Source organism: Pinus tabuliformis, chromosome 4_1 (genome assembly GCF_031772625.1).
Source record: "Pinus tabuliformis cultivar Carrire ecotype Pingquan chromosome 4_1, CPIR1, whole genome shotgun sequence".
In the NCBI taxonomy this organism is placed as follows: domain Eukaryota; kingdom Viridiplantae; phylum Streptophyta; class Pinopsida; order Pinales; family Pinaceae; genus Pinus; species Pinus tabuliformis.
Window position 1 is genome coordinate 911,277,735 of NC_142303.1, and position 14,658 is coordinate 911,292,392.

Below are 14,658 nucleotides of genomic sequence, written 5' to 3' on the forward strand. Positions count from 1 at the left end.
AATACATAATATACTAGAGGAGAGTATCGTTCAGGGAGTCTACTTATCTTGGTCGATTTTCTAACACCACTTTCAAGTGTTTGAGGTGCTTGTTGTTGTTGTGGTTGTTGTTGTTGTTCTGATTGTTGATCATTATGATTTTTAGGCACCATCACTTTTTATGTGATCTCATCAAGCACTATGTATTCTCTATTTTCTTTTTCCTATTTCTTTTCCTGCAGTTGATCCTTATACAAAACCTTTTCATTGAATATGACATATCTGCTTCTAATGACTTTGTGTTTTACATAATCATAAAAGCAATAACCAAAATCATTAACACCATATCCAATAAAGCTACATTTCTTTGATTTTGCCTCAATCTTTGTTTTATTTTTTTTATTAATGTGGATAAAGGCTTCACAATGAAAAGTCTCTAAAAATGAGTAGTTTACCTTTTTACCTATCCATGCCTCCTTTGGAATACCACCATCCAAGGAATTTGAAGGCCCTCTGTTTATTAGATAAACAACAGTATCTACAAAATTTGCCCAAAATTGTAAAGGCAATCCTGCATGCAATCTCATGTAGCTTGCACACTCCATGATTGTCCTGTTCATCCTTTCTAACACACCATTTTCTTGTGGTGTTCCTGGAACTGTCTTCTCTCTGTGAATTCCATTCTCTTAACAGTACCTATCAAACTCTTTGCTGCAATATTCACCTCCATTGTCTGATCTGAGACACTTCAACCTTTTTCCTATCTCATTTTCAACAAAAGCTTTCTATTTATTGAAAGTATCAAATACATAAAATTTATTTCGAATACAATAGATCCATGTTTTTTTAGTTGCATCATCAATAAAAGTAACATAATAACGAGAGCCACTGAGAGATGATACCTGAGTAGGTCCCCATACATCTGTATGCACAAGCTCGAATTTTTCACTCTTCTTTTCTTTCCCAACTCTGAGGAATCTGACTCTTCTGTTTTCCATAAACACAATTCTCACAGAATTTAAAATCAACATGCTTCAAACATGGAAACAAATTTCTTGAGTGAAGAATCTGCATCCCCTTCTCACTCGTGTGCCCAAGCCTATGATGCCACAATGTCGTATCTTCTCCTATAGAGGTTAAATCATTAACAGAATTAGAAATACCATTGCATAAATAAAATGTACCAATCTTTCTCCTTTCGCTATTACCAGGGATCCTTTAGTGACCTTCCAGGTTTTATCTACAAAGGCAGTCACACAGCCTTCAACCCCCAACTTCCCTGTTGAAATAAGATTTTTCTCTATATCTGGAACATTTGTTACCTCCTTCAATGACCATTGATTTCCATTCAGTTGTTTTATGAAAACTGTACCCATTCCAATTATTTTACAGGGTTTATCATCACCCAATCGAACTTGTCCAAAATCTCCTTGAACATAATCATGAAAATGTTTCCTATCAGATTTTGGCATGGAATGAGGCCCCTGAATTTACCACCTAGGCATCAATAATATTTTCTAATGAAAGAATCAAAGCATCTTGCAACACATAACCTATCACATTCGCTTCATGATTGTTTTATTGCTGCACGTCTCCTTCTTTTCCCTTCTGAGACTTGCAATATTTCTTTAGGTGTCTTTTCTTCCCGCATTTCCAGCACACTATCCCCGATCTAGACTTGGATATGCCTTTCCTTGACTTACTGCGATATCCTGGGCTCTTTCCTCTTTCCATTTTTTTCCCCTAGCCTCTGCAGTCAAAGCATTACCTGATGTCTCACCGAAGCTTTTCTGTCACATTTCCTCACTAAGGATTGCATCGACAACATCATCAAACTTTAAAGTACTAGATCCATAGACAGAGTTACTAATGGCCATAACTAAACCATTCCAACTTTCTAGAAATGAGCACAGAAATAACAGAGCTCTAACTTCATTATAAAAAATTACCCCTACAGAACTTAACTGACTGGTAACTGTATTAAATTCATTTAAATGATCAGCAACAGATCCACCTTCTGACATCTTCATATTAAATAAATGCTTCATAAGAAATACCTTATTTCAGGCTGAGGGTTTTTCATATAGTTTGGCCAATTCCGATATTAAACCCTCTATTTTCGTTTCCTTTGAAATATTAAAGGTTGCCGACGCCGCTAGGCATAGCCTTATTATTCCAAGTGCCTTTTTTTCAAGAATATCCCATTCTATGTCTATCATAATCATCGGCTTCTTTGTCTTTCCGCTCAATGGTTGGTAAAGATCTTTCTAGTACAAATAATCTTCCATCTACATCTTCCTTAGCTAGTAGTTTTGGCCGTTAAATTTTTTAACCCTAAACCTACCATCTTCCGCTATTGCTCCCACTCGAACCAAGAACCCTTCTCTCTTGCAAGTTTATTAGCCAAATAGACCTTCGTCTCTGATGCCAGTTGTTAGAAAATTATATATTACAGAGCAATGGAACACATAAAATATATTTCAGAAATATAAACACACAAAAACACATATAACAAGAGAGACACAGATATACGTGGTTCACCCAATTTGGGCTACGTCCATGGAGAAACAACCAATCCTTCCTTTTATATTATCTAGCAAACTGAAGAGATACAACCTACAACAGATCTGTTGTAATTCCCTCTTTGCTCTCACACAATCTCCTCTCTCTTTCTCACTCAGAATACATATCTACATAGACGCAATACAATTCCCTCATATATAGCAAGGGGTTTCCTTCTAGGGAAAAAAACCATAGATTAAACATAATTTCTACCATTAGATCTCCGCCTAATGAACGACCCAGATTGACTATGAAATTACAACATTTTATAAGGCAATTTTACATCTATTTTTAGCTTCGGGGGCACTGCCCCCAATCCCCCGCCAGGGGGGGCTCCCAAAGATCGCAGTCGCCCCCCCCGGACCCCCCTTGCAACACAAATATTACGAGCAGCATTGCCAGAACATTACAAACTGGGGTCTAATGTGGCGATACCTCTGAATAAAGAAGATAATCAGGCTCCACACCCATATATATTTTGTGCATAAAATGTTTGGGACAACATGAGGTCATTAATGGCTTATTCATTGTTATGACTCCAACGATGGCTTTATATTATTTTGACGTCATCATGAAGTCCTCCATGTCATCATATGTCACCAAGTGATTCATTGTAGTGTCAACATGTAATAGTGCTACATTCATGTCATCAAGAGCCATCACGTATGACATCATCAAGTATAGTCCTCCATATGTCATCAAGGGCTTGTATATTAGATACATCATTGGCACTTAAGGTCTCAATCATCAATCAAGACACATGATCGACACTTGGAAATATCATAATTAATTACGCCGTAAGGCGTTCCCCTTTGGAAATAACTCTCCTAAGGTGATTCGTGGATCTCGTTTCGACCGTCAGATGACATGTTAGACGATTAAAATGTTATTGGCCGTTCGATATCACCATTTCCGCCGAACTATTATTTATTCAATTACCAAATTATTATTTATTCAGTTAGTTTGTTAGCCTTTCGATTTAGTGCAGAGGGGGAGCGGAAAGTCGACATTCCTGAGGGCACTGAACAGGCTCTGGGAACCGCCCTTCAACTCCGTCTTCATCGAGAACGACGACATCACCAGCCTCAACGCGCTCGCCGTCCTGTGCCATGTGAGCATGCTCTTCCAGACGCCACCCCTCTTCGAAGGTCGGTAATCAGTTTGATGCACATTTTTTTGTTTTGATGCACATTTTTTTGTTTTTTTTGTTCATATTAATGACTTGCTTCGACCTAATTTAATTTCTTTGATTCACTGGAAGCATTCCGGATAAATTGCTCCGCGGGGAGAAATTGCCAGACAAGTAACTGGTAGAGTGGCTGGGCGGATTTGGACTCCTCGTTGGATTCTCCTCATGTTCGTTTCCTCTAAAGAATCTCGTTTCGATAAACATTTTGTCGCCCGTCTCTAGGGGTTTCAATCCTCTGAAGCTTGCAATCTGCTAGTCACTACGATGTGGTTGCTTCAATTGTGCTGAAATTGAAATGCATGGCAGGAAAACCGCTGAGTTCGAAGGCATCCAAAGCTGCTGCAGCTTTTCCCCTATTGAAATCCCTCAATGGAGGAGGACCAACAGGGCTTCGATTCTCCTTGTGTTCGTTTCCTCTAAAGAACCCCATTCTGATAAACCCTTTGTTGCTTGTCTCTCTAGGTTTCACTTGAAGGGTTTCAATCCTCTGAAGCCTGCAATTTGCCAGTCAGTACGAGGTGGCTGCTTCAATTGTTCCGAAATTGAACAGCATAGCAGGTAGACAGTTGAATTCGAAGGTAGCCAAAGCCGTTGCGGCTTTTTCCCTATCGAAATCCCTCAATGGAGGAGGTCCGACAGGGCTTTGATTCTCCTCTTGTTGGTTTCCTCTAAAGAATCCTGTTCTGATAACCCTTTGTCTCCGTTCTGATAAACCCTTTGTCCCCTGTCTCTCAGGGTTTGACTCGAAGTGTTTCAATCCTCCGAAGCCTACAATCTGCCAGTCAGTACGACATCATGAGAGTTAAAATCATCAATGGCGATATTAGCCAAGTGAGATACTTCCACTCTCCCAGTTGTTGGCGGAATATGGAATCGCAGAGGATGAGAGGCACGCATCTTGGGCGTCAGGAGGTCGAGACGCATCGGGCGGTGGCTCTTCATTCATGTAGGTTACTGATATCTCTGTTGTTCTCTTTTATGTTTTTTAGATCTAGCTTTGCATATATTTGTATTTGTTTTGGTAAAGAACTCGACAGACATACATTTTATAATTCTTATTGTTTCATTTTTCGTGCTTAACAATTGTTGTTCTAAAATATTCGGTCATTATCTTGAAATTGCCAACTGTGTTTTGGGTTTTAACTTCTCTGGTTTTTAATTAATTTTTTAGTCTTCAATACTGAAATTTCCAGTTTTATTTATTTTGTTTTTTATCCCGTGGTTACGGATATGTCAGTATGCCTGTCTTTGTCTTGACGTTTAAATATTTCTCCTTTAATAGAAGACACCAGATATCATGTTTACCTGGCAGCCACATCAATTTCTAAAAATAGAAAAGCAATCACCCTTTCCACGGTCGTTCCATTTTTTTATATAAAACTTGGGTTTCAGTTGATGATTCTGTCATTCCAGAGCTGGTTTTATTACTCATAGAAAGTTTCCATTGATTTTTCTTCATGTATTTTCATTTTCGTCAATCTTATGGGATGCCTCCATGTATTTCATTGCAGTGATTTTATTTTAATGGTTTTTCTTACATTTATGCTCTGCTCTTTTACCATTTTCGTAATTTTAAGCGCTGCCTTCATTACAATTTTTTGTAATTTGAAGTGCTGCCTAAATGTATATCAGTGATTCTGTATTAATTTTTTTTCTTTCATTTACGTTCTGCTATGGAAATGATATTTTTGTTTTTCTTTCATTTATGTTCTACTATTTTGTTCTGCTATGGAAATGATATTTTTGTTTTTCTTTCATTTATGTTCTGCTATAGAAATGATATTTTTGTTTTTCTTTCATTTATGGTTCAATAAACCGTTCAGGCTGTTTATTGATCGTTCAAAAATGAAGCGGCCGAGGTCGTATGGCGAGGATTTGATGGAGGGTGATGGTAATAGTAAAGATAGGGGACGAAGGGAGCCCGAGGGAGTGAAGATGCGATCGCTCAAGGGTTTGGAGGGGGAGAGCAGTAGACCCAGCAGTTATAAGAAAAGCTACAATGGCGGCAGCCGGAGCTTTGGCTATGAAAAATCAATGGATGAAAGCCGGATGTCGAGGAAGAGAATTGAACACGAGACCGATGGGGGGCTTGAGAGATCCAGGGACAGTTACGGCAGGGTTCCGCCCAGGAGGGACCGTGAGGGTTCTAGAAAGGGGTTTGATAGAATAGAGACACCGAGATCGAACCGTGAGTCGAGGTATAATAGAGATGGGAGTGATTTCTGCAAAGCTGTCTCCCACTTGATTTATTGATGATAAAATTTTTTTACCATCAATTTTATTCAAAATTTAGTAAGAATTTCCAAATTTAAACTTTGTAATTTAAGCATTTCAAATATCCCAGAGTTTTTGAAAACCCTAAAGACATTTATGCATTAAAAAATTCCTTTTTAAATAACAAAAATACACCATTTCATAATTTTTTTTACCACCAAATTCAAACCCCTAAAAAATATAAAATGTAGGCTAACTTGCTCCCATGAAAATGTGTGCGGGTTAAGCATATTGTGGTTATTAAACAAACTATTTACACTCACAACTATATAATACAAAAGCTTTCTAAAATTTTGAAACAAATGGCCGTGGAAGCACCAGCGTTGTTATCTTGAGTGCGGTAACCGAGTTTCGGTTGACACATTGCTGTTCATTTTTTGTTTGTGTTTTTCCCCTCTTAAGAGACATCATGAGCAGGTCAGGGCAGCCCCCAGATCTCAAGAAGTAAGTAGAAGTAAGTATATAATGCACAGGTGGCAACCCAGTTTTCATTCCCGCTTTCCAACTAATCTAATCGATGATTTTTTTTAATGGGCATTGTTTTCCATGCCCTGCTCTGCCACGGTACGTGGCACGAGCAGGGTATGTCTCAGCATAGATTTCCTTGGGCCTGGCGATGCATCAACGGAGGATGTTGGCTGAGAAAATCTGGCGGACAGCCTTGGTTTCATTTGGTACCAATCCTCCTGTCCACTGCCTAGAGTTCCTTTTTGTTTCTCTCCCGCTCCTGGAGCTCCGCTCCGCCCCTTCTCATGCCCTACATGCTACTGGATCAGTGAGCAGCGCTGGCTGGAACCACGATGCAGGTTCACTGCTACTACGCTATGGTTCATTCTTACACAACAACTCTCAGTGAGGCCAGGTATCTCGGATTAATTTAAATTACCAAGGGCACAGTTTTCCTTTTCTGCTATTATTTTTGTTTGTTTTATTCTCAATGCTTAGCGATTACGATGTTTACCTACAGGTGTTTCAACGGAGGATTCTATTACTTCTTCGAACAGAGAGCTATGCTACCAACCAAACCCCTCCGCTCTTAACTTCTCGGGTAAGCAACGACCTCCATTTTTTTTCTTTTCTGGGTTGATGGGTTTCTGGCCGTAACTCCTTTGAGTATACTACCTTCTGGCTTCCAGGATTCCACTGTTGATGAGTGAGAAGTGGGAAGGGCCGATTGGCACCGTGACACTGCTGATACTCAGCCCTGTAGCAGAAGTTAAAGTATAGATTAAATATATTGAGTCCATAGTCCTCTTAGTGTCCCACGACTGATTTATTGAGTTTTCTTGGTCTTGTATGCCTTTGGAAAACCCTGGTCAGCTCCGCATATTTTGTATTTTCAGTATTACATTCTGAGAGGAGGGTTTTGTAAGTTTCTTTTTTGCTTCCTGAACTATGTAAAGCACGGTTTCCTAATTTAGGCGTGCAACTAAGGGTTTGAACATGTATAACTTCCACTTGCATAATACTGTTGCATCTGCTTGTATTCAGCTATATGTAATTGTTTTTCCTGTTTATTAATATGGTTGTATTGAGAATTGATAATCGATGTTATGAACACCCGAATGGTTCTCCGAGTTCATGGCTGAAAGACTTAATCAGTTTAATTCTTTACTGTGTAAGAAAGTTCTATTTTATTGGCTGTCATTTCACTAAATACAAAGTTTTTGTTGAGACTATTAGTGATTTTTCCTTCCCGTACAACCGAGGGTTTCTCTGTCACAAAGGGTGTTTTATCATCTCTGGTATACGACGAGTCATCCTTGGCCGACTCAGGCTTAGGTTACCATCGATCCTAAAGTCAGTATGCCAATAAAAGAAGAAAATTTTACAGGACTAGCTGACTTAGGAAACTGTTAATTTCTTTCTTAAAGGTTGGATTAAAAACCTGTGTATTTCGGTGTAGATTCTGTTAAGAGAATAAGCCTGGGTATTTCATTTAGTATGTAAAGAATTCCTCTATGAGATTTAGGATTAAAATCCTGTACTCCGTGAGTAATTCTATGTAGTTCCTATAAAAAAAATAAGCAGATAGACTATATAGTAAACTTAAAGAAAACAATAGTCTCTGTTAACCCTTATCGAATGGAAGGGTAGGAAAGAAAAGAAAAAAAAGAAGACACCAACAAACAGGGATATGGTCCATACTGTGTAATTGTAAGTAGAATCAGAAGCTCTTTCGCAGCAAGGTTTCTTAGAGAGCTGTAGAGCTCAAGGACGAGACACCCTGTAGCAACGGACGCAAAACAACAGCAGTTATTAGGAAATTATACAGTTTTTACCTCTCTGTCCCTACTAAACAAAAGTAGTAACAGTAGTTTTGTGCCCAGCTCTGGCCGATAAGTGTTAGCTAAGAATGAAGTTGAACGTTACCAAAGGACCGGAGGACTTTAGGGTCGACGGTAACCTGGGCCTGAGTCGGCCAAGGATGACTCGTCGTATACCGGAAATGATAAAACACCTCTTGCGACAAAGAAACCCTCGGTTGTACGGGAAGGAAAAATCACTAATAGTCTCAACAAAACTTTGTATTTAGTGAAACGATAGCCAATAAAATATAACTTTCTTACACTAAAGAATTAAACTGATTAAGTCATTCAGACCTGAACTCGGGAACCATTCGGGTGTTCATAACATCGATTAACAATTCTCAATACAGCCATATTAATAAATAGGAAAAACAATTACATATAGCTGAATACAAGTAGATGCAGCAGTATTATGCAAGTGGAAATTATACATATTCAAACCCTTAGTTGCATGCCTAATTTAGGAAACCGTGCTTTACATAGTTCAGGAAGAAAAAAAAAAACTTACAAAACCCTCTTCTCAGAATGTAACACTGAAATACAAAATATGCGAAGCTGACCAGGGTTTTCCAAAGGCATACAAGACTAAGAAAACTCAATAAATCAGTCGTGGGACACTAAGAGGACTATGGACTCAATATATTTAATCTATACTTTAACTTCTGCTACAACGCTGAGTATCAGCAGTGTCACGGTGCCAATCGGCCCTTCCCACTTCTCACTCATCAACAGTGGAATCCTGGAAGCCAGAAGGTAGTATACTCAAAGGAGTTATGGCCAGAAACCCATCAACCCAGAAAAGAAAAAAAAAAACGGAGGTCGTTGCTTACCCGAGCAGTTAAGAGCGGAGGGGTCTGGCTGGTAGCACAACTCTCTGTTCGAAGAAGTAACAGAATCCTCCGTTGAAACACCTGTAGGTAAACATCGTAATCGTTAAGCATTGAGAATAAAACAAACAAAAAATAATAGCAGAAAAGGAAAACTGTGCCCTTGGTAATTTAAATTAATCCGAGATACCTGGCCTTCCTGAGAGTTGCTGTGTAAGAATGAACCATAGCGTAGTAGCAGTGAACCTGCATCGTGGTTCCAGCCAGCGCCGCAGGTTGATCCAGCAGCATGTAGGGCATGAGAAGGGGCAGAGCGGAGCTCCGGGAGCGGGAGAGAAACAAAAAGGAACTCCAGGCAGTCGACAGGAGGATTGGTACCAAATGAAACCAAGGCTGTCCGTCAGATTTTCTCAGCCAACATCCTCCGTTGATGCATCGCCAAGCCCGAGGAAAACTATGCTGAGACAGACCCTGCTCGTGCCACGTATCGTGGCAGAGCAGGGCATGGAAAACAATGCCCATTAAAAAAAATCATCGATTAGATTAGTTGGATAGCGGGAATGAAAACTGGGTTGCCACCTGTGCATCATTCACGCCGAGTTTGGGTGTATCACATGGTAAAGTACAACATTCATTAAGTTTGAGACTTATGACGTGAACCGTAATCACTGTATAGAAATTTTCCTATGCGTTATACTATGTTTACAAAACGTAATTTATTTTTTTACTGAGTTTTAATTGATGGAGTGTTTACCCCTGGGGCATCTGGGACAATAGATCCATAACCTTCACCTGAAGCCTTTGCAAGAAAACTCAAAGAATGATGAACAAAGTTGCCTAAATTCTTTAGCAATTCACTATTCTGTTTTGCTTGCAAATCTGCCCATGTGGAGAGTGTATCTGACACCTAGACAGAAATATGCCAAGCAATTTCTGGTGAAGGCTTAGCAACTGTTATGGGAATTAAATGTTCAAAGGGGAGGGAATAAAAAACTGTGAATCCCTTTAAAAGGGATTCACATAACTTTTTTTCAATTAAATATTCAATTAAATAATTATTAAACATTATTGAATGCTATATAAACATTCTGAGGGTCAAGTGAAATAGGCATGATATGAATGCTATGAGGCACAAATGAAATCTGCCCATGTGGAGAGTGTATCTGACACCAAAATTGCCTGGCATATTTTGGTGTCAGATACACTCTCCACATGGGCAGATTTCATTTGTGCCTCATAGCATTCATATCGTGACTATTTCACTTGACCCTCAGAATGTTTATATAGCATTCAATAATGTTTAATAATTATTTAATTGAAAATTTAATTGGAAAAAAAAGTTATTATTCCCTCCCCTTTGAACATTTAATTCCCATAACAGTTGCTAAGCCTTCACCAGAAATGGGAAGCATACAGAGGCGAGGAAAGCAAGCAAGAGAATCTGCTTTTCACAGCACGCACACCTAAAGTGTTTCAGTTGAGAACGTCTCTAAATGTATCTTTGTCAGGCTCTGCTGCCCAGACCGATTTCAAAGTGAAAGGCAGTTTTTTTCGACTCTAAATGTGTCTTTGTCAGGCTCTGCTGCCCAGACCGATTTCAAAGTGAAAGGCAGTTTTTTTCGACGATCCTGTACAATTTATCAGGGTGCAACCATCATTGCACAGGTAGAATACCAAGTATATACACTTTTATATCTAACATTTTCTTAGTGGTCATTCTTATTTGGATTATAGGTCTTGAAATATACATGGTTATTTTTATATCGATTATAGATTATAAAATATTTTAGAAATTTAATAGGAGTTCATCAGATTTTCAAAATATTCTGAAATTTATAATTAAATTATATTTAATTGCACACATTTTAAATTTTTTTATACAGATTTGCCACTTAACATCTTATTATACGAATTTGTTAAATACAGATGAGGCGTAAATATACAGTTTCACAATTTTTGTTGGGAAGGGACACATTTCTAATCACTGTGTACCCTGGAATCGATCATGCTTTTACTGTGGCTCTTGTACTAATTCTCCATGAAATCATAGGAGAGTAGTAATGGATTCATGTTTCTGATACATTTCTTATCACTGTGTATGAGGGAATCGATCATGCTTTCACTGTGGCTTTTGTACTGATTCTCCATGAAATCAAAGGAGAGTAATAATAGACTCCTGTTTCTGAGTTAAGTTGTACAACTTATTACATATGGTTGTGTATACTTATTAAGTCCCAGTAAAGTCAATTTGGTTCATTTTTATCAATAATGTGAACACATTGTTAACCAATTTAAATTAGCCCAGCATAGCCTATTGGAATTATATATAAGAAAAAGACACAAGATAATGTTCTCTGTATTCATTTTTTCACAGCTTATAACTTCACAATAATTTAGAGAGTGTCCAATGGGTTCATGCTTTACAGCATATATTATCATGGAAATTTGACTTTTATTTTACTCGACTTTCACACACTGAAGCATATGGCATATTTTGTAAGTTATTTGAAGGTTGATATTAATAAAATATGAAATTATCTCTGTAATGTTTGGATATTGGTATGATTATTAATAAAAGGTAATGTTTGGTTGCCATATATAACAAAATATACCATTACGCTAATCTGATTGCTATTTGAGCATATAGCATATCCTCCTGAAGTTATTTGAGTGATATGACGACGGATAAATAACAAAACATAGAAATGGAATTGTTTGCTTGCCTTTTGAATATTGACATGATACCTGAATATAACTTAAATTATTTGCTTCCAAGGTAAAAACACATTATAGCATCACTGTAATTTAAACATTAATCTACTTGACCCCACTTTCAAGCATATATACTATGGGTTTTTTTTGCTTCACCATTTTGGAATTTGGAATTTTGAATTTTGATAAGATTAGAGGTTAATTTTAATGAAAATTTAGAAATAATGGAGAAAAGTTGTTTGTTTTGTTGTTTCGATTATGTTATAAGATTAAATTTAGATCCTATTTTCTAAGAGATTGTTGTGATTCTCAATAGAGTCTAATCTAATAATCTAGATGTCACGAATTATCTTAATTGGAAATTCAAGCTGCAAACGAAGCTAATAACCTGGATGTCACGAATTATGTCAGTTGGAAATTCAAGCTCCAAACACTATTGGAAGGCTATATAGAGTTAAAAATTAATAGATCGGATCTCTGAAATTGCAAGTAAAGGTAGCAATCCCAAGTGGAATGAGCAATTTGTTTTCACTGTAGCCGACGGGGTTACTGAACTCACCTTAAAAATAATGGACAGCGATAGTGGAAACGCGGATGACTTCGTTGGGGAAGCAAGGTGCAGATGAGTCTCCAGCATTATGATCTGTCATTTTTTCAGATCCTGCGGTCTTTCATCGTTTTTCAATATTTCTGTTTTCTGATCATATATCTTTATATTTCTGATTGTGGTGCACAGCATTCCCCTGGAGGGAGTATTCATGGAAGGAAGCCTACCCCCGACTTCCTACAATGTTGTCCTTCCAGACCAGACCTACTGTGGGGAGATAAAAGTTGGCCTCACATTCACTATTAAGGTCGATTATATATATGCAGAGGCTCTTTATATCAAAAACGTTTTTTTGAATGGTAATAGGATGGATTCATATTAGCTCTGGATATTGACCAATCACTGTAAATTTCATTTTCAAATTTTGTTTTACAGACGTAAGAAGATAATTTCAATAAAAAGTTTAAACTTATTCCTTCTAGATCTTTTAAAGTTAAATATCTTTTTAGAATTTAATGGATTTAAGGATATAAATGATCTATGGATATAAAGGATGTATTGTAGATTTTGAGAATATTCAAGATATATGAATATTATAGAATTTGAGAATCTTAGGGAGCAATACAAAGTTTAAACTTTAAAGTTAAATACTTTTCTAGAATTTCATGGATCCATGAATATGGTAGGTTTTGAGTATATTCAAGATCCATGAATATTGTAGAATATGAGAATCTTAGAGAGATTACAAATAAGATTAAGGTGAAACAGGTCAAACAAATTGACCAGGCAGATTCTATCATATTCTCAAATTCTAAAATATTCCAAGAATTTATTATCAAATTAATTTCGATTCCATAACCCTAACATGTAATTGTGTTTTTTCATATAAATTCCCATCAAATTACTTCAATTCTATGAACTTAAATATGTTTTTTCATATTACGGTGATTGGAAATTGCAGGAAGAAGAAGATTGCGGTGAGGAAGCAGCAACGGAGGAGGTCGGAGGGTGGAAAGAAAGCTCCCACTGACCATTCCTTTCCATTGTTATGTTCAGTTACCAGTAGGTCACATAACATAGAAAACCTTCAAAGAAATCGAATGTACTCTTACATCAAACGCAAGAAATTCTGAAATAGTGTTTATTGGGAGTATATCATTCTGAAATAATGTTTATTGGGAGTATATCTGCATCTTTCCTCGACTATGACTCTCTTTCAGTGTCGCATCTAACACATAAATTCTGAAATATGTTTATTTGGAGTGTATCCACATCGTTCCTGGACTATGACTCTTTTTGTGTGGTTTGATGTTTATCTTTTTTACCAATCATTGAAGAGTGAAACGTTGTGATTTCTCTAGAGACTATACAGAATGGATTTCCGCACTTTATGCCTTACGGCATTTTCTTTGCAGCATCTGGTGCAAATGCTAGTTCTAGGACTTCTTAATATTTCTTCATTGGTGGCTTGACATATTAATAGCTTGACTTCTTCATTGATGACATCTTTATCAAACAAGAGTTTGTTCAACATGTACCTTATCATCATATGGAACCAGGCATCTCAAGAATACTTTCCAACTTGTTCAATGCCATATTGGCATCAATGAAAACCTTGATTAAAAATATCCTTCTTTTTCATTATGGAAATATTCTTTCCCTTCCAACATTCTCTCCCCTTTTGATGTCAATGCAAATGGGGTGCCAAAGTACTCCCCCTGTCAAGTTGTTTCTTTCTTCTAGAAATGTGGTCTATGATAGATTTAATCCCCCTATCAAGTTGCTTCTTTCTTCTGGAAATGTGGTCTATGGCCAAAGTACTCCCCCTGCCTGCATAAAATCCTCTAGCTTCTTTAGACAAGAAATATTTCTGCCTTATGATCAAGTGGAAGAAATCTTCAACAATAGTCCATCGAATAAGTAAGGAATCACGTTCTTCAATGGAGTTTCTCCCAACAAATGATCTATCAAAATATGATTGTCCATGTGTGACTCATCAAGAATTTCATAGGGCCCATTCACAGATAACTTCTGCAAGAATGATTAAGAATAATAAGCTCCCCTTAACAGTATGCATGATCTCCTTTGGCAGAGTCTTGTTATCAAATACTTGGAATATCAAGAATGACTTCATCAAATCAACAACATGTGTTGTTGTTTAGAGATATTTTTGGATCCAATTTGCTTCCTTCTCCATACTTGTGTAACTTTCTTCTTTGGCTTGGATGTTATGGCTTTATCTTGTTTAGGGACCCAAGT

The 14,658-nt window shown here is 37.4% G+C and overlaps 1 protein-coding gene and 2 long non-coding RNA genes across 11 annotated transcripts; 2 read left to right on the top strand and 1 right to left on the bottom strand.

Annotated features, from left to right (window-relative positions):
- Window positions 1-3,497: 3,497 nt before the first annotated feature.
- On the top strand, window positions 3,498-13,675 carry LOC149179096 (elicitor-responsive protein 3-like). 9 transcript variants are annotated; one of them, XM_089420526.1, is made up of 5 exons: window positions 3,498-3,689; window positions 4,466-4,676; window positions 12,390-12,468; window positions 12,589-12,706; window positions 13,361-13,668. In XM_089420526.1, the coding sequence occupies exons 2-5, from the start codon at window positions 4,526-4,528 to the stop codon at window positions 13,427-13,429; spliced, it is 417 nt and encodes a 138-aa protein (XP_089276652.1). In that variant the 5' UTR covers window positions 3,498-3,689; window positions 4,466-4,525; the 3' UTR covers window positions 13,430-13,668. The 9 variants fall into 9 exon arrangements, 8 of the variants coding, with proteins under 8 accessions (XP_089276652.1, XP_089276647.1, XP_089276649.1 ...); XM_089420525.1 differs by lacking the exon at window positions 3,498-3,689 and adding an exon at window positions 3,704-4,288; XM_089420521.1 differs by lacking the exons at window positions 12,390-12,468; window positions 12,589-12,706; window positions 13,361-13,668 and adding exons at window positions 3,803-3,897; window positions 5,554-6,615 and having other exon boundaries at window positions 4,037-4,676.
- On the bottom strand, window positions 8,884-9,458 carry LOC149179097 (uncharacterized). Its single transcript, XR_016258895.1, has 3 exons — window positions 9,331-9,458; window positions 9,144-9,224; window positions 8,884-9,052 (listed from the first exon to the last, which is right to left on the bottom strand). It is a non-coding gene; the product is annotated as an uncharacterized LOC149179097 (long non-coding RNA).
- LOC149179098 (uncharacterized) lies at window positions 10,510-11,323 on the top strand. Its single transcript, XR_016258896.1, has 2 exons — window positions 10,510-10,805; window positions 11,067-11,323. It is a non-coding gene; the product is annotated as an uncharacterized LOC149179098 (long non-coding RNA).
- Window positions 13,676-14,658: the final 983 nt, after the last annotated feature.